Source organism: Wyeomyia smithii, chromosome 2, assembly GCF_029784165.1.
Source record: "Wyeomyia smithii strain HCP4-BCI-WySm-NY-G18 chromosome 2, ASM2978416v1, whole genome shotgun sequence".
In the NCBI taxonomy this organism is placed as follows: Eukaryota; Metazoa; Arthropoda; class Insecta; order Diptera; family Culicidae; genus Wyeomyia; species Wyeomyia smithii.
The window spans coordinates 216,399,851-216,421,020 of NC_073695.1; the positions used below are offsets into that span (position 1 = coordinate 216,399,851).

The 21,170-nt window shown below is 36.0% G+C and overlaps 1 protein-coding gene across 6 annotated transcripts in view; it reads right to left on the bottom strand.

Moving 5' to 3' along the window:
* Positions 1–21,170, bottom strand: part of LOC129721836 (uncharacterized) — a 185,793-nt gene that overhangs the window by 23,940 nt on the left and 140,683 nt on the right. The window contains exon 1 of one of the 6 annotated variants that reach the window (XM_055674881.1): positions 18,657–18,791. The exons of the other annotated variants lie outside the window; for them this stretch is intronic. Coding sequence (XP_055530856.1) covers positions 18,657–18,739 — 83 coding nt within the window. The 5' untranslated portion in view covers positions 18,740–18,791. Of the gene's footprint in view, positions 1–18,656; positions 18,792–21,170 lie in introns of those variants that run through there. 6 annotated transcript variants of the gene reach the window in all.

Below are 21,170 nucleotides of genomic sequence, written 5' to 3' on the forward strand. Positions count from 1 at the left end.
TTCAAGCTACAAACCACTCTTTTGCACTTTTTTAAAATCTGTTCGATTCCAATATTTTTCCATATATTTTTTTTTATTTTTGTGGGGTTGTTATTGAATATTTTGCATGGTTTGGTTCAGCATCGCATTCAATTATTTGACTCACAGAGCCCACTGAACATCACAAAAAAGTGAATTTTCCTTATAATTTTCAGATAAAACCCTTCAAAACACAAATAAAAAGCTTTTTTGATCAAGAACTGAAATTTTTACTGCAAAGCGAAATTCAAGACGAAAATTTACATGAAAAAAGATCCTTGATATCTTATCGGGGGGCTGAGATATCGGCGTTTTTACATGTGATGGAAACTATGCATTTTGTCAAAAATGTCACTAAAGCTCAATATTTCCATTGCACAGTGTTTTATTTTGCCGTTTGTGCGTATAATTTCATAAATAGTGATTGAAATGTTGATTATAGTCATGAGGTATGTTCGGAGAAGTTTCAGGATATTCAAAATTGCATCTTTTAATGTAGAAGGAAGGGTGATCAATCCACCAATAAGTGAGATAAGAAAATTTACTTTTTAATCAGAATGAGATAGACGCAAGGTGTCTTCGACAAAGTTTTAGGATATCTTAAAACAAGAAACTTAGCTGAAGACATCATGTTTCTATCTCTTACATATTACGAGCAACATTGGGTTTTCTATTAGAAGGCACGAAAAATCATAATTATCGTTCTAACTTTTTTCGCAGATTTTTCCAAATTTTGAAACCTTCTACTAAGTTATCAACCATCCAAAAATGCATTTGTTTTCTGAACATTATTATTTTTTATCTCCCAAAACAAAAAAGTTATTTAACATATTTGTTAAAATGCATAATTTTCCATTACATAGAAAAATGCTAATATCTCAGCACCTCGATAAGATATCAAGTATCTTTTTTCTTAAAATTTTTCTTAAAAACTTAAAATGTAAGTCATATGACAAAAATGAAATTAGTTCGTAAAGTAAATCTTTTTTCATGTAAATTTTCGTGGTAAATCCCGGTTTGCAAAGAAAATTTCAGTTCTTGTTCAAAATATTTTTTTATATGTGTTTTGAAGGGTTTTATCTAAAAATTATTAGAAAAATTAATTTTTTTGTGATGTTTAATGGGCTCTGGGAGTCAAAACAACCCCACAAAAATAAAAAAAAGTACGAAAAAATGTAGGAATCGAACAGAACTGAAAAAAGTGCAAAAAAGGGGGTTTGTAGCTCAAAAAAGTTATTTTTAATAAATCACGTTTGGGCAACCTGAAAACGACCTTTTAGAAAGTCGAAATGTTCTACAAAAATGCTATAAATAACATTATCTTTCTATCTAGGGCTGAGCACCTTAACTTTTTCAATATCGATTTTTTTTGGGACACCCTAGTGTACAGTCTTTCGACTTTTCGAATTTCATTCGGCGGGTAGTCAAAAAAGTTGTCTTCTCAAAACAAGTACCCATGAAAATTCCAGCTCTATCTCAGCCTCCTGTCAAAATTCTAGATATACTCACAAAATAAATTCACGCAGACAAACAAGCATTCCCAGCAGCCTTTTGTTGCGTTGTCTGAAAAAAAGTTAGTTAGTTTCTAGGTATTCTTTTACCGGAAAAAACTGCTGATACTAGACACCTTGTTTCCCGTGGAGAAACAACGATAAAGTTTCCTTTCGACAAAAACAAAGTCAAAAATCAAAATGTTAGAGAATTATAAGGAGAAAAATTGGAAAAAGAAAAGGTTAAGAATTGTTTCCCTCCGGGGTTTGGGAAGATTAGGTTTGAGTAGAATTTGTTTAACAAAATCAATCTGGTAACCGACTTAATTCCGGACTGTCGTTATTTTGTCTGCACGCAAAAGCTTGTGTATTACAAGTCTCTGACGAAGGTCTTGAAGATTAACACAGCCTTTGTAATCGGACTTCCGGAAGTCGTGCTTCAAAACCGTCAAAGTCTGACTTTTTCGAGCGATAAAAAAAGAATGCAATTTCATAAATCGATTTTTTTTGGCATGGAAATGCATAATTTGTCGAGATCTGGTGTCTGGTGGTGCAAAAAATGTCTTTTACGAATCGACTTTTTGGTATTCAAAAATTACTCGAGCTGGGAGCATTTTCCAAAAAGTTACTTATTTTTGGGAAAAAAAAAAACAGACAACACCAAACCTTTTATAACTTTCACTGGGTTTGAAAATATTACATTTCAATAAATTTATATTGCCAATTTCTGTGCATTTCTTCCCCACAGCTCTAAGTCCGGTTGAGCTAAAATTTTGCATGAGGACTTTTTAAACAGTAATGTAGAACCCTATGAAACAAAAAAAAAATGAAGATCAAAGGCTCAAGGGGGGCGGTTGTAAGCTTTTGTCACAATTCAATGTAATTTTGAGTGAAACCCAATGTATCAATAAAATTTTATTTCAAATAAAAAATTGTTGAGAATACAATGATATTTTACCGGTGTTGGGATAACACTCTATATTTATTTTTGTTTTTGACGTCGTCTATCGAGTTTGTAGTTAAAATTCATGATTTAGTTATTTGACTTTTGAGTACAAAATACATAAATAATGAACAACGGAATCTTGCACAAAAATTAAAAATAATCTTCGGCTATCGAGAGAAATGATACTTTTGGCCTAATAGCGATTTCAATTTACTGAATTTGCTGATGAATGCTTAGCAAAAAAATAGAGGAAAGTTTATTTTGGGTTATTTACAATTCCACAATTGGTAAACCGCACTCCGAGTTAACCTTCACCAAGAAACACAATGTGGGCACCGAGTGATCGATAATCAAATTAGGTTTTGTTGCTAGCATTCTCTGACCGTTTCAACCGCAATTTTCGACAAAAAGTGAACAAAACTGGTACAACATATTTATGCTGGTCTTATTTGTAGCCGTCGATAAACTGCTTACCTCAGGCTTTGGCTTGCGGTCGACGATGCACGCAACAAATTGTTTGAATTCCATCTGTACCACACTGATCTCATTATGTTAGCGCTATCGCTCAAAAAAAAAAACGTTTCGATGCTTCTTGACGCGATAGTTGCATAAAAACCACAATAAAATAGTTTCTCCGGTGGTGTTGCATGATATTGCCTAGAGTTGTCTAGGGTAGCATTTCTCAACATAGATTGCTGTTATGGAGTGTCAAGTGGCTGGCCACAGTCGAGTTTACGTCTTGCTTGGCTCGTGTGCTAATTTTCCATCAACCAGAAGCGAGAATAAACATAAAAACAAAGGTTGTGCCTTAATTTTTCAACCCTTCTGAAGCTGAACTAATTTCATCACATTGATAGCAGTTTTCACTTGCAATAAACATGATAAAGGAAAATAAACCGTCGAACAGCAGAAGAAAAGTGAAACCACAACATAACGGAAACCAAAACAATGCATAAATAAAAAACCAGACGGGGGAAAACATACACTCAAGTTAAAGATATACAGTGCACACCGATAGCGATTATTAACAAGCCATATCCGTTGTTATCTCAAGCAGGAAATGGTTCCACGAGTGTTAAAAAACCGGAGCAGCAACTCTACCGTGGAATACCGAAGGTGACGAAGGTAACAATGTGCCGCTTAGGTTATGCTGCGGTAAAGATAGTTTGTGAAGATATGCGCGGTCAAATGCCCATGCCATTTACGATGTTAGGTACGATGTTTTTTTTGCATCTAAATAAATGAAGCAAAAAATCATTGCAGTTGTGTTGTGTGATCAACATAACAAGCTTGATGAGTCTATTTCAGTCTGCAAGGTACGGATGGCCGAAGTTTTTTTTGTTAGCTGGCCGATGAAGCTAAGGAAATATGATGATTGCTTGATTAAATTGTACAGCGTTGCAGTTTCGATTTGTAAAGAGTACTTCAATTAAAATTTTTTTCTGTAAATTTCTAACGCTCTCCAATGTTGGTCATCAAATAAAGGGGAAGTAAATCAACTACCTCCTCAGTGTCCAGTCACACTTTAATAGCTTCCCAAAGCCGAACTATGCTGTTTGTGAACCTCCTGCTGAAGTCATTGTTTCAATTAAAAAAACACCAACCTTAAACTTCGCTTCCTGTTGACCAACCGATTGTGAATGAATGTAATTCGAAATACAATTTCACTGGATCTATGATTTATGTTTGAATCAATGCCGCTGATCCACGGTTAACCTGCTGATGCTCAGACGGTAGGCCCGGGCAAGAGTTCAAAGCGATGCATATCCGATGAGGCGTGAGAGCTGCGGCAGAGAATCGAGGGCTCTTTTGAAGTGTGCTCGGCAATAAATTTCCACGTGTAGATCATCAATCACGTTCGCAAGCTTGTTCCCATTTCACGAACCACTCGTAGGGTACCAGGGTGAATCTTAGGTTTTACGGAGAATTACCTCCGCAGCATCGGTGAATTAGACCGGTAAGTAAGGTAAACACAAAGTCCCAGCTTTAATTCAATTGAAGTGCTGTCTGCCCCACGACTGATGCAGTTTTTCACAAGTGCACATGGAGAGTTCCAGGAAGGAAGTGGGTGCTTTGGTTCATAAGTAGTCAATTTTACTGTGTCGGTATGTCGGTATTTGATTCGTGGGCGATTATAACAACCCATCTTGATGCCGGTATCAGTTACGCATTCTATTGAAATACAGGTAGTCTACAATTTAATGCACTGAAATAACTTCAAGCTGTGGAATGAACACTACGTTAATGTGTTGTAATTGGCTTTATGATTCCTTGTTGGGTGGTAAATTTTGCTGTAACATCTAACACTGAGCTTTGACAAAACGGAATGAATGTGGTTGTTTGAAATATTTATGGTTGTTGACTTGTTTTGCAATTTCTGCTTTTTCTATGTGTCACACTGTAATTAACTTAATGGGTTTACATAATGACTTATTGCTTCACTTTGGTGTTTCACATTTACTTTCTATATCTTTGCAGAGCTCAATAAAGTATTTCTCACTACTACTCTTCAACATATAAAATTTGCTTTTTTTTGTTCAACAGATTTCAACATTCAATCAGAAGGTTCATTCCTAATCAACCAAATCGATCGCTACCAACGATCGGAGAGCTTGTGGAAATGTCCCGTTATATTATGCTTAGAAACGCACTTCAATAATGGTGTCATCCGCAACGTGTCTTGTTTATCCGTGGATTTGTGCCTATCAATAGAATCGTAAGTGTGCCGACATGCATCAAATAGCAGACACCAGGCATCACCGAAGGAAGCAGCAATCATTGGCAATAACTTTCATAAATATGTATGCTATGTATACTAAACAAATTGCATATTGGCGATCTATGCAGTTATCATCAGTATTACAGACTGTAAAACCGCTAGACAATGCTGCAGTGCAATTGCATTAGTAAGCGGAGGGCAAAGGAAGACAAAACGATAAAATTAATTCAATTACAAATTGTTCAAGAATGCACGTTTCCCGGTGGGCATCGGTTAGTAATGAACGGATCTAGCATCTATTTGCGTTGATTTATATTATTCCCTGAACTGCAATTATTCTGAGTACTAAAATGCGTAGGCCTAAGTATTGCCGAATATATGGACTTGACCATAGACTTCTATCTTCGTCAACTGAAGCAAGCAATCGTGAAGCCCGGAATCAAATAAAGATTAGGTAACGCTATTAAATTTTATAACATTGAATTAGACATTATTTCAAAAAAATGTGTCATAGCAAGAAAAAGATTACATTCGAACCTCTTCCCATGAGCCTCACAACAACCTCTTTTATTTGTTACCGTCAACCGAGAAGACTTTTTCGCACGGGGTCAAGTTGACCACTCTACCACGCCGATCTAACACTGTTTCTTATTGCTTGAGTCAAATAACTCATTCAATAACTCACATTTCAAAGCTGGTGTTTGCAAATTAAATAATCAAAAACACCCGATTTTTGAAGTAGAATACTTCTCTCAGGAAGTTCGGCTACATAGGGATGTGAAATGAAAATCTAAAACCGAAAAAAGTGAAAAATATGTCCAATTTCAAATGCTAATAAATCGGTTAGTATTCGATGGATTTCCTTCGTTCTTGCAGCAATAGATTGGAAAATCTTCTAAGATTCTTCCCAAAATAAGATAATTGTAATTTTATTATTCACACTATTGTACTATTGAAAATAGTCTAGCCTTGTCAAAACGAAAAATTCGACCTCTGATTGGTCGTTATATGCTTGCTTCCCAAGCACGGTCGACAGGATCATATACCTTGCAATTGAAAACATGCTATTTGGCCTATATAAGAATCTGCTTCAGCCGGAGCCGCTCATAATAGTTCTAGACAGCGACTAGCACTAGCCCTGTGGTTGGTCACCACGTCTCAGGAGCAGCGCGGTTTTTCTCAGCGTGTGTCGCCAGACAGCCATTATTCCCCCCGTGTTGGGGCAGCATGATGATTGCCATCAGGAAATCCAATTTCGGAAATCAAAATGCCTTTTTTAAGGCAAATAAACAAGTAATTGAAAGTTAATAATTTTTGTCAACGCAAGCAAGCATTCTGTGTTGCATCCTAGCAATTCAAATTTGTCACACCCGTCTAATTTACTGAATGTGAAATAGCTTCCACAGTGCATGTTGTCCGTGTATCTTAATTCCCCCAATGTTAGGGCAGCTCAAAGGTTGTAATTAGCAACCGATTTTGAACCGCAACATGCTTTTCTCAAGGCAAATAAAAAAATAATTGAAGGTTAATAATTTTCTGGCATCAACACAAGCAGACATTCTGTGCGGGATGCAATCAAATTCTGTTGTAGTTGTCTAATTTTTACTTTCACTTTATTTAGTAAACCCCCCACTGTAGGGGCAGCGCAAAGGCTGCGATCAGCATAACCGACATTGAATAATTAACTGCCCTGTTAGTACGCATTCAAAAAAGCAGTTAGTTCGACTATGCAGAGCTAATATGTAGTCGATTCAATCAATCAGCATAAACAGAATTTCGTCGTCTCCCAGCTGCCAAGTTGCAACATGATGCAACACGCAACAGCGAGCAAACGAAATCGCTTGATGTTACAAACCGCAATAAGATACGGGCTAAAACCGTTGCGTGTGTGAGAGCACCATCGGTGTTTATTCGCTGGATACACTATCTACTGTCTACTGAACGCAATAATCTGCTTACATGCGACACGGGGACGGGAACATTTTCTTCAACCAAGCTGCACAACACGACACAAAACATGTTATTATGTTGCTTCAATGAGAGTGCTATCGGTCCGGCTCGACAAGAAATCATTTTTGTGCATCCGTTCTACGAAACTGAGGAAAAACTTTAGAAACTGAAAAAAGAGGTGGAGCTTATCAAATGATCGCTCTGAGCCGGAATAAAGTCACACATATTTTCCAAGTTATATCATTCCACCACGTACGTAAAATAATTCATTCCTATTTTCATCCCTATATAAGAGCCTGTTTTAGTCGATGCCGCTCAAAATAGTTCTGAACAGCGACGACAGCAGTCCTCCCTTAGCAGCAGCGGGAGCGAGCAGTGGGTACCATCGATAGCGGATAGCGGCCACAACTGTGGCATGGCTGCGGATAGCGTTGCAGTTGCCCAGCAGTTGGGCCAGCGTATAGCGGCCACAACTGTGGCATGGCTATGCATAGCGTAGCTGTTGCAGCGGGTATATCAGCATCGATAGTAGCAGGGTCAGCTGATGCAACGACACTCCCTTCACTAAAATGCTGTTTCAGCGTGGTAGCGGGAAGCATCAGCAGCAGGCTTGCATGAAGTGAATACATCAGCCAGCAACTTTCTCTAAGGCCTCTGCCATAGTAGACGCGAAAAGCGGCGCGAACCGATACGCTCGGCCGTAGGTTAATGTACAGCTCTACTGATGGCTGAACATTAACCTACAGCCGAGCGAATCGGTTCGCGTCGCTTTTCGCGTCTATTATGGCAGAGGCCTAATAGGAAAGTTGTATCATTTTGTTCAGAAGAATATTATTGTCGGTAATATTACAGAGAGGCGATTGCGTAAATCCGATTTTGAATTGAACAATTGTTCTTTTGAGAACAAATAAAACACTTATTTGAAGAGTTAATAGCTTTTGGTACCAATAGCAGTATAGTGACAGCCTCAGCGGTAGATGCAGATGCAGCCGGTACTTCCCTGAGGCCGATGTAAAGGTAAATGGGAGCAGCACGGCGAAACAGTTCGGGTTATGCTTGGACGCGCGTTATTTTTCGTTGTTGATATTCCCCACATGAAACGACGCGCTTTCGTATGATAGCGGTGGTATTAGCGGTAGATGCATTTGCCAACACTTCCTCCAGTAAAGCCGTGTCTAGTTTTCAATGTGAAAACACCTTTCTCATTGTGTTGACCGTGCGCCTTAGTCCTCACTATCAAGGTAACACAGAGATGTAAGATAAACACTACATCCTATGATAAATTGAACAATTGTCCTTATAAGGACAACAAATGAATTAATGAAGATTTAATTTTGAATTAGAATACTTCTCTCAGGAAGTTCGGCTACATAGGGATGTGAATTGAAAATCTAAAACTGAAAAAAGTGAGAAAAATTTCAAATGCTAATAAATCGGTTAGTTTTCGATGGATTTCCTTCGTTTTTGCAGCAATCGATTAGAAAATCTTCTAAGATTCCTACCAAATGCATGAAATTGCAATTTTATCATTCGAACTATTGTACTATTGAAAACTCTTAAGCCTTGTCAAAACACAAAATTCGACCTCTGATTGGTCGTTATACCGCGCTTTCCCAAGCACGGTCGGCAGAGTTATGGACCTAGTAAATTGGGAATGCATCATTTGGCCTATATAAGAGCTTCATCAGATAATAAACAAACATTTCATCGGATATTAAATTGAACAACTGAAATTTGAAGAACACAAATGATTATTTGAAGAGTTAATATTTTCTCGTTTTGCGCTATAATCCAAAGTTAATTATCTTCATCTACATGCATACTCTGATTATTATTGCGTGTTTGCGTCGCTTAGTGTTTGGCTACGGTCATGCAGAACGCAAATAACGGCGCGATGCGATTCGGCAAGACGAAATCTGTTGAAATGTATAGCTCTACTTCGCCTTAAAAAGAGCTGTACATTTCACCACGGTAAGGCGAATCGCATCGCGCCGGCATTCGCGTTCTGCATAACCGTAGCCTTTGTTCCGTTCCCGTTTAATGATGTCGTATTAAATGTGCATATTACTATTCGGCAGCACTTCAACGTCTCATTTGCACAAAATTTAAAAATATTCAATGAACTTCATTCAAAATATCAGACAAAAAGAAATTACAATACTGCCAACTGACACGCAAGCAGCCGGGTTATTTTCTCGTAAAAGTATTCTACTTCAACCTTGCGGTCGTGGCTTTGCATACAACCTTCTTGGGATTTTTTTTTTGAAGAGTGCTCAGTGCAATATTTGAAGGTTGTTCATCAATGTAGCCTTGATTTTATTCACAAACACGTGTGTTTGGTTTGGTGTCATATATGTTTTAGCTGGACCGTGACCAAAATCGGTAGCATTTTGAACGTTTTGCTAACAAACAATGGTCACTGACAGAGCTGCGAAATTTCGAAACTACAAAATGGAAATTACACAACAACAAATTCATTCTCTCAAGTTGAAATTGATATTGAGTGTCACCCGTGTCAATTCTCATTGAAAATCATGTTAGTGAAAAAAAAAGATATTGTCTAGAATCATGAATATATTTGATCTAAGCCGATCCGATGCATAAAGACGGTGAAGTAAATGAGCATCTTCACTCTCAAATACATTAACATCGCTAAAACAACACAGCGCGTGCTTAATCAAAGTAGTCAGTATTTACCACTGTCAACTGATTGAAGCTGAAAGCAGGGGAGAACTATACTGCCGTTCTACGCATATTTGTCCCATGTTCCAAATCATGCAAACGAGAAAAACGTTGTTAAAGTTTTACAATACTTTTACGTATTGCGTCAATGTGACAAATGCAATTATGGGTTTCTAACCAGTTTTACCTTGCAATAGACTGTTTTCAATAAATTTAATTGAAGGTTTTTTGATTTAACACTCTTTTCCATAAAATTACCTACTGGGACAATAATGCCGAGAAATTTGCCTTCCAATAGGTAATTTCTACGCATATCAGTCCCACCAAGTGCATTCGATGTTGCCCAATACAAAGTTCGTACTAGGGATAGAAGGCTGTTTAATCTTTCACGAAAATGATCACGCTAATCTTATTGTCTTTATACGCAAGTGATGATAGTCGAGATGGAAGTTTAGGTAATTAAATAAGTATCAGATGACTTACCATTACAAAGAGGAATTGTTTTTTAGATTGCACATTCCTATCATATTTGAACGTTGCTGGGCTTTCACCATTTTGGCTACAATCCAAAGACAGTTCTTACAACTTCCAATTAGTATGAATCTCCAGCGTTTATCTTTTTATATGCTCGGAAAGGAAAAGCATTCAGATTACAAGTCAGCAAACAAGGTTTAGGTATCCCTAACAAAGATTTGAACGTACTGCATTTAAATAATCAAGCAAAGTGATTTTTGGTTCAGACTATCTAAAACCCGTAATGTAGCCAAACGTTGTTAGGAAGTTTTTAGTGCTCTGTAGCACTTCCCAAGTTGTAAATATGGAAATTAGTGGTTAGTGGGATGAATTAGAATAGAAAAAGTCTAGTAGAACAAATATGTGTAGAAAATCATCGATGGGACAAACAGACTTGGTATAGTTTTTCAAGATTTTCGGAGCAAACAATGTTATTTTCAAAAGTTTTTCAAAAATATACATAAAAATAGACTCATTGGTGATAAAAAACGAAAATCGACCAAAAGTAACATGGGACAACTATGCGTAGAACGGCAGTGTACAAGACACACCAGTTGGGTAAAATGGTCCATGCTAATTATTCCCCAAAATACTCTCACATGTGGCTTTTAATGACGAATTTCTTCGCTTTTCTCATATAAACCAAGCTTTCCTACAGATCTCATATATAAAAGTATGTCATAACGACTAGAATACTGAAAAAACTGTACAATTGGCTGTAGCTCTGTCCAACATGTAATTATTCATGAATTTTATATAAACTTTTATGATCAACTGACTTGCAAATAATACAAAAAACTGTGGTTCCTCTAACTTCCACACTCTTGAAATTTATAATTCTATGAATATTTCAATTTATCTCACTAACTTTCGTAACTTTTACCTAAAAACGATCAAAATTAAAATTGTAGCAGAACGCACTATGAAGAGCTTGCAGGAGAATGCTTGACAACTCAGGGCATGTTTCATTGCTTTTGCTTTTTCTTTCGAGACTTCAAACGCTTCTCACTTCTCGTGATGATTTCTACTACATATGAATTAACGACAAAACTCAATGCTCAATCATTGAGTTGCGAAGTTATTTATGTTGGTCCAGTTACAGTTAGTTTACCACTCAACGTGATTTCAACGGCTTACCATGTATTTTGAGTTAAATAAATATTTTCTTGTTCTATCTACACAAATTATATATGTATTAACAATTACTTTGTTTTTTGTTTAGTTACAAAAAAAAATTACATTATTTTTTCTTTTCTAAGTTTATGATTTTTGCTAGGTACATAAATTAAACAAAAAACATATTTTTCAATGTTAAAAATCTATGCTTATTTAGTCCAGTACAAGCTACTGAACTGAATGAACTAAGTTAGGCATATATAATTTTCTTTAGATTTTCATGTATAATTTAAAAATAATTCACAAATTGATTTGAAATAGAGAGTGTTATTTACACAGTTCATATTCTGCTGTTACATTTCTAAAAGTATTATAATTTACAATTAATATATTAAAAAATAATTTTCTTTTCTTATTCAAGTTTATAAATTTTGCTATATAAATATAAGAGAAAATAGATTTGTACATATATTTTTTCTATATCTAAAATTAATTCCAATTTAGTTCAGTACATGGTGAATGGTAGAGCGGTACACTCGTATCAGTAGTCGCGCTGGTCGCTTGATTCTAGCTCGAGGAAAAGGACTTCGGTGGAAATGTGAGAAACATTCTAACTAATTCTGATCTTTTATTACTGAAAACCTAACAAAACTTGGTATACTGGGGTCTTTTTTCACGCGGGTTATTTTTATGCGGTTGTTATACGCGGCTTTTTCACGCGATTTTTTACAATAACGCGAATTATTTTTATGCGATTTTTTTAAATAACGCGGATTATTTTTATGCGATTTGGAAGAACATTTTTACGCGGTACAGGTCGGACTCGATTTTCCGGAGACTCGATGATCCGGAAACTCGATTATCCGGAATTTTAAACTCGACTATCCGGAATTTATTTTTTTTTGTGTCCGTTTTCAATTTTTATTCCGAAATTTTGTCTTTACCATTTCTTCTGGCATATTCGTTACCATTTAAGTCACTTCCGGCATGTTTGAGACATGTTCGAATCAAGTGAAAATAATCAATGTCCAATTTATTTTGACGTGGGACTACGTCTTTGTTTACTATAATGGGATGCATTATGTAAAATTGGCAATGAAACTGGCAAATGTTGCGTCAGAATTCAAACGTTAATAACAGTATAACCACATGATGGATAACAATAACCAATATGTTGTTGGAAAGATAAAATGTATAACAATTTTGAAATATGGTAGTTATCACTCTAATTTCATTGCTAAGCGGTAAAATTGATGAAAAGTTTCAGTGACAAGTTTACCCGAACAATGAACCAATTACATGCGAGCATTCCTAGCACAGACGACGTGAATGGACACCATCCTTTCCCTGTGATATTCTCTGTATCAATATCGATATAAAAATTGACAGAGTCTCCCCGTCCCAATAGGTCAATTTATTTTTGCTTCCATGAGCTTAGACTTATATGATGTCTCGAAGGTAAAAGTTTTCCGAAAAGTTTGGAACAATCCCCATTCTTGAACAATTTCTAAAGCTTTCAGAATATTCATATTCAGAATTCAGAATAATAAAAACTGATGTCTTGAAAGAAAATATGCCGGTAAAAGCAACAGTACCAGTGGAGTAAAGAACCGCATGTCTCTCGTCGTCTATGATTGCAGCGGTACACTTCTATTCGTACATTTCAGCGGTACACTTCTATTTGTACTACAGCGATATTATTCGTACTGCAGCGGTACTATTCGTATTGCAGTGGTACACTTTTGTTTGTACATTTCTATTCGTGTGCACTCGAGGAAAAACTGCAATGCTGCTGCTGATGGTGATTGAAAGTTTATCTATCTCATAAATATGATTACCATAAATTACTCAACAAGAATCATAGATTTTTACAACGGATATTTATTTAATTTTATCTTCGATATTCACTAAATAATCGTGACCGGATAGCAACGAAAGAGTAAATTCCCAAATATACACATTTATAGAAGAGTAAGAGCCCGCGAATGCTTGTGAATTTTTGGTTTATTTACTAAGATTCATTCAGAATCTTTTTTTACGTTTCAAAATTGGTTCATTCCAAGCTTTACCATAATAAACGTATATTAGCTGTCTTCGTAATACAGCGAATGTAGTTGTAGGCAAATGAAAAAAATTGTCAAGCAAAAATAAAAGTGGAATTGTTGATTGCTACGATTTTTGCTGGAACTTGTTATAAATTTTGTTTAACATACCTTCTTATGTTTGCCAATTAATGAGCCTTTATAAGAACTTCCATATTATTTTGAAAGTAAGATCCATATTATAAACTTGATTTCAGAGTTGAATATGACAAAACCATTCATTATGATACATAAGTATTATTGTATTTGGTTTTTGAGGATATAGAGTTAGATCTGACTTTGACGCATTACGAAAAATTCTTGGTGCTTCTTCAACAAGCACGATATGCTTGTGCCCTATCAAATACATGTTGTTTGCACAAAAAATACTACAGGCATAATATCGCCAAACATAAACGATATTCTTTCGAGTGTCGAGTGTTGATTTCCAGGGGATGCTGAAAATAAAAATACGTACAGTCGCTGAGCAAACACACTGATTCTGTCTGCAGACTGTGTATATTCTATTACAAAAAATCCCCTAATTAAAGTGTTTAGTCCCACATCACCATTTCATACAACCCCAGGGCTGTATACCTAGTAGTATTTTCTACTTCTCAAGATTTTACCCCTGTTTGCTTCAGAAATAACTTCTGGTTACGCCACTGCATCATACAAGAAAATAAAGAAAAGATATATTTCTGTTATGTTCGTTAATCGCAAAATTCCGGTATTTTTTGTGTGATTCGATTATCCGGAATGAAATTTTTTTTGATGTTCCGGATAATCGAGTCCGACCTGTATCAAATAAGTTTGGTATAAGTAAATATGGTAAAAAATCAATCGTATGATTCATGACAATAAGATTTTTTGTTTTATCAATCTAAATAATGCATATTTTTAATATATTTGTTGTTCTTATCAAATAATAGGCGATTTCAGTTGATTTGGCAAAACGAACAAAAATACATGAATAATTGTATAACGATACGAGTCAGGGTCGTTGCGATTAACTTCCGATTAAAGAACGAAAGCTTAAAAATATGGCGGAATCATTATAAAAAAGTTATTGTCTTGTTCTTCAATGAATTTTCATTTCATTTTGGAAGCACTATAAACTCATTTTGTGTGTTTTGTTACGATTTTTATGTCATTTTTCAAGTTTGTATTTACTCACGTGCTATTATTTTTAATTGGATCTTTTTATTGAATGGAGTTTTTTACGCGATTCTTTCGAATTACGCGGTTTTTTATACGAGGATTTTTTCAACGTGGTACAACAAACCGCGTAAAAAAATACTCCAGTGTAAATCGTAACAACTGGAAATTCCAACGTAAAATTGTGCTTCGATGCCACGAACACCAACTGTGGTATCCATTACGGAGTAATTACTCGTTTGTTAGTTTTGTTGAACATAAGGTTGCAAGCCTTTTACTTTTGTTATATACTAAAGAACAAATGCTATAACAAACCGGTTTCAAAACGCAAAATACATCCGTAGCCCGTAGGTACTCTCTCTTTATCTCTTCTCTATCTCTATCTCTATCTCTATCTCTATCTCTATCTCCATCTCTATCTCTATCTCTATCTCTATCTCTATCTCTATCTCTATCTCTATCTCTATCTCTATCTCTATCTCTATCTCTATCTCTATCTCTATCTCTATCTCTATCTTTATCTCTATCTCTATCTCTATCTCTATCTCTATCTCTATCTCTATCTCTATCTCTATCTCTATCTCTATCTCTATCTCTATCTCTATCTCTATCTCTATTTCTATCTCTATCTCTATCTCTATCTCTATCTCTATCTCTATCTCTATCTCTATCTCTATCTCTATCTCTATCTCTATCTCTATCTCTATCTCTATCTCTATCTCTATCTTTATCTCTATCTCTATCTCTATCTCTATCTCTATCTCTATCTCTATCTCTATCTCTATCTCTATCTCTATCTCTATCCCAAGCAGCACCTGCAACGTAATTGAAATGATACTAGTCAATATTTGTTCTTTTAAGACTTTATTAACGGTGCAAGAAACTTTTTCGGTTGCTTTAATGAAACTTGAAAGAATTGAGCAACATTGCGTTTTTTATGTGTATCCATCTCGTGATTCAACACAAAAAGTCGCTTAGTAGTTTCCTGCAATCTACTTGCAACTGCATATTTCATGATGCTTTTGAATAACGATAATGTCACATGATACTGCGTATTGTTGTTTCACAGATGTTTTCTTTTAAGGAAAGCAACCTTGTGATGAAAATGTATAGCAACATCGTGTTGAACAAAGTATTTGCTAAAAATGCCACAAAGTAAACAGCCATATTTAATATAAATTAATGATACATGGTTTTTGTTGGAAATAAAGTTCGGTATCTTTTATTTCGCATTTAAAACACTGCATGTTGAGCATGGTTTTCTGAACGATCTTTGTTTATAGTTTGAACTTTGAACTTATGAACTTTGTTTATAATTTTGCGAGTTTGAATCATAAAGTTTAGTTCAAAACGCTTCATAAGATGAGCGTGAATAATTACGAAGTAAAAACATTTTCTGCACGGTAAATTTTCAATCGCAAGTAAAATTTCAGGAGTAAAAGTAGAGAAAAATTCCAATAAATTTTAATGATTTAGATTTTCTAGAATATGTGTAGTCAGATGAATCTTCGCGACACAACCACCGAAGAGCAATGAGAGTAAAGGTAAACAAAATTAAATTTTGGTTCTCCTCTCTTTTCCTCCTATGCTGCAGCGGTAATCGATGCTGATGATGATTTCACATAGCATTGTTAGTTGCATATAAGCTCCACCTCCTGCGCTTTTTCGGTTACGTACAAGTTCATTAAAAGTAACGGATGCGAATAAATACAATCTGTGAATGCTACATTGGGAGTTGCATTTGCTGCATTGCAACAATGTGCAACGGTGTGACTTCTTCGGTAAAGTTGTAGATAATAATTTGATCTTTCCAACAAAATTATACACTCTAGAAATTTTTGGTTTTGAAAACAAGTTGAAAGAAACGTTGAAAATTAGTTATCTAAAAAAGTTTATTTTTAAAATTTTTCTAATGCAAACTACAAAAAATTACCTAAACATTGAAAATGGCCGACCATGAAGAAATCAAGAAAAAAAGTTATAACTTTTTTGAAAAAAAAATTTTTTCACAAGGTAATTTTTGTTAAGGATAAAATTATTATCTACAACTTTACCAAAGACACTATGCCAATCAAACCAAACGTTTTGACTGGAAATATTCTTAATAAACATTAGAGTTGTATGGAGTTTCTTCTCCACCAGTGTGAGAGCAGTTATTTTTGCAGTGAAATATATTCTCCTACTCGCTAGTGAATCTCTGAGGAGAAATGACAAGCCTGCATGGAACAGTCAACTTTCAATCTTTCCAATTCGTACGCGATTTAATGATTTTGATGATGTGACAAATATGTTTGATTTCAGTGTGTCGAAATATGTGTTTAGACTAAGAATTAGTACATAAGTTGAATTGTCTGTACGATGTTTATTTGAGTCGAAGATGAAAATAAAAAATGTTCCCTCTATCTCTGTTTTATTCACTCTCTTTGTCCCTGAAACTCTATGTCTTTTAAAATATTTTTTTCTTCCTTTTTATCTTTTTATCTTTTTCTGTTTTTCCCTCTTTTCTTTTTCCCTTCTTTTTTCTCTTCCTGTCTTTTATCCTTACTTTATATACCTCTCTATACATTTGTTTCTCTCTTCATGTGTGTGACGAACAAATAAAAGTTTCTCGGGTATGTCTAAAGCAATGTAAATTAATATTATTGGTCTCATTTGAAAGATTTCATAACTTAACAGTTTACTATCAAAAAGTTATAGTCATCGATAGTTTTCTTTATAAAGAATGAACGAATTGTAAACCATTGTACTCATTCAAAAAACAATGCAAAAAAATCAAGCCTATACCAGAGTACGACACATAATAATTACTATTTCAGAGCAGCTCGAAGATTTTAACGAACTCACAGCTAAGTGTAAGTTTGTGTCAATTCCACACATTTAATTCTCATGTATAATGTTGAATGAGGAAACAAAAGCCTATTTTTTTTTGTTTACAGGCCTGAGAGGACTACGATAGAAGTCCAGCAGGTCTACCAAAATCATAAAGCCTAAAAGTTTGGCTCTCCGAGTTCGAGCTCTTTTAAAGGTATTGTTGCCTCCTATGAACATCAAGATTTTAAGACTTCACAGCTTGCGTCATCAGAAAAAATTAAATAATTCTTTCCAATGTAACTGAAGTTTTGGGACGTAAAGTAAATCCAGGCTATTTAAATATTCGTTGAAAAATATTATTCTGTTGACAGGGAATGCTGAAAGTAAAGTCTAGCTGATTGGTCTAACGACTCTATAAAGTTATATATTCAATCACATCCCTTTTGGGAAGAACTAATATCATAGAATAACATTTCTATGAATGACAAATGAATAGAATAAAAATTAACCTTTTTTTAGAAATCACTGTTGAAATCACTTAATTTTGTGTTCTGATTGAATCCATCAGTGCAAAAAGAAGTTTGAAAATTATATTGTTTTAATATATGGTTTCCTCACTCTACTGGATCTCAAAAATGTAGAGTTTTTAAATACTTCCTATAAAGAAGAAAAGCACTTTATGAGAATAATTATCATAATAATAGTGATTATTCTGTTTAGACATCATCCAGAATCTAATTCCCTTCAGATATACGCGGTGATCTCAAACCTACAGAAGCACGATTATTAGCACACGCAAAAAGCTGTACGTACTTTTTCCTACATGCCAATGTGTTTGCTTCATTGTTGCGATCTTTACTTTGTCTGATTGTTAGATGTTCCAGAAAGCGTGCAACAAAGTTGAAGTATAATCTAAAAGCACGATATGGCAAAAAAGAGTTGTTTGCATAAGCTGCCTAGCATTTCATCGTAGTTGAAGAGTTTACCTATCAATTTCACCGCAAATGACGGGAAATCATTTTTTCCCATCAATAAGCAAATTTCTGCGAAAGTTTTACTTCGGGCCAACAGTGTACTTCACGGGGATGGATCCGGAAGAAAAGTAACTCTCAACTGTGGAAATATAGTCATTGATACTGATAATGCTCGCTACTCAGTTACGGAATACTTACACCCTTCTGATTGCCGCTCGTGAAACGGAAATATATTCACTGCTCATACCCCTGTAGTATTGTAAATTCTTTAATAGATCCATGATGGCACCGGATCAGACAGAGCACTGTTTTCCTTCCCCTGTAGGAAGGAAAAAACACCCAAACACTATGCCCAGTCAACGCAGAACGACCGTAGCGTCGCGGCCGAATAGAACTTCCCGAACCGCGACATGATCGACGACAAACAAGCAAACAAGTGCAAACAAACAAAAGGTGATACCGCCGACACTTCAGCGCAAGCACTTCGCGACTTCTTGTTCAACCGTTACTTTGAGCCGTACTGACTGCGACGGGGCTCAGATCGGACATGGCCCGGCGCAGCTGCTGCCGAGCCCACCCCGGACGGACATTTGGCGGGCTGTGGCCAAGATTGCGCTGTGCGTCCGCTCCGTTCATCGATCAGTTTTGTGCGCGGATGGTCAGTCTGAGCCGAGAGGCTCATGCAAAACATGCGGCTAATGGACGCATCATTCGTAGTGAGCCGCGCTGGATGGTGGTGAGTAACAACAGTGCAAACGTGATCATAATGATGATGAGGACGACGACGACGACGGCGGCGAAGACGATGCCGACGGAGCTGCGGTTACCGTTGATGGATGGCCATTATCGATGACTTAAGTGCTGATACATTGCATATGCGCAGAGGAAAGGATGTTTGATTGGCAAAGTGGTTGGTGTGGTAATTGATAATTTTGGTATTGTGTCCTACATGTAAATTAGACGAAAAAAGGATGTTTTGAATTGCGCCCAAGAGGAACGAACGATAATTTTCGGAATTGTTTCGTAAACACCACGGTGAACCTCTCGAGGTGGAAAACCTTCGAATGGTGTAATGATGATAGGTTATGTGGAAGGGGCTTAAGTGGTTCAAATTCCGCCCAGAGAAAATAATTATAATTTGATTAACCTTTTGCCATTAGAGAAATAACTAAGCAAAGTTATTGAAAAGGGAGCAAACAACTACAATAAGAAATGTGTTCACTGAGTTCATTTTTAATTAAAATTACATCAAAAATTGTTGATTGCAGACAAATACATACACAAAAGAATAAACTTAAAACATGTGCAAATATATGTATGAAATTCAATGAATTCAAAAATTATTTCTGCTTCATCATGCATTAATTTTTAGAAGTTTCTACATGACGTCAACTTTAGATAGTTGATATCCGTCCATAGACGTGGAAGTTTTATTATTTCAAACTCAAAAATTTGATCGAACCAATGTTTTAATATTGATGCCAACTGACAGAGTTTCGATGGTATTTGGCATCCACAGCATTCATTAAGAAAGAACAAAAAATGCACTTTGAAATTGCTCTTACGTTCAAAAGTTTTAATTTGGCGGAAATTTAGCGCACGACTATCGTTCCACTTGACCCCATTTCAAATTTAATGGTTTTGTTATTACCGCGGCTTATCAGAAACATCCGTAATACACTGGCAAACTGTACCGCTTCATCGCATCATCGGTTTTTTGCAGGCTCAGACGAAGATTTTTCTCTTCTTCAAGTCATAACGGCGATTTGCATCAGCCAGTGCTGCTGCTGATGATGATGATGATGAGGATTATTATAGAGATGCTGCACACGTGAATATATCATCGAATGGGTGGAAATTGTTACGCAATTTTATGTGCGCTTTATTTCCATTATTATTTTTTTGCTTTTCTCTCTCCGCCTCCCAATCTCTTTCTCCGGGGGGTCATTGGCGGAGATCTGCCATGCTATCGATTACACCATCGCGTCTGCGTGCTGCGAGGAGCATAGCTTCGAACGCGAATTTAGAAATTGGCATTGGAGGTTTTGCGGTACGGATGATTCAAGTAATTAGTGGTTTATTTGAACGGAATCTTTCAATCGTGTTGGCAAATTTCAACGATCTGAAGGTTGGTGTTTTATGATCTTTATGAGCATGATGTTAATGGTGCTAGGGTTGATTAATCGATGGTGAACTTGAGCCTCCCATTTGGGGTTTATGGTAATTAGTTTGAAGCGTTCGGTTGGAGAGCATTCAAAGATACTAAAGGGAAATAAAATCGTCTTCAAAGCGTAATTTTTTTCTAATTTTATGTGTTATTGAACGAAATAAAACTCACTATTGATAACAGCACCACTATTGTTCGGTTTGCATCTATTCAGTCACCTGACATAATCAATCTTGACTGCCCACATTATCTCAATTATTGCACAGGTAACTTCCGGAGATGTGATAAAACAATTTGAGTTTCGAAGTTTACCTACCGATATAGGAAATTGTACAGCCAGCTTATGCAACACCTCAGACCATGCAGCAGCAAACCAGATTGCTCCATTGCCTCAATTAACCCCCGCTGGAGCGCGCGGGCGGACGTCTCAAAGCAGTTCGACCGCAAATTTGGTGCTTATAATTTCATAAGACAACCATGCAAATAACCTGTCTACCATAGGGTAAAGCCAAACACAACCCCAAACGCATGCCGTTCGTATTGAA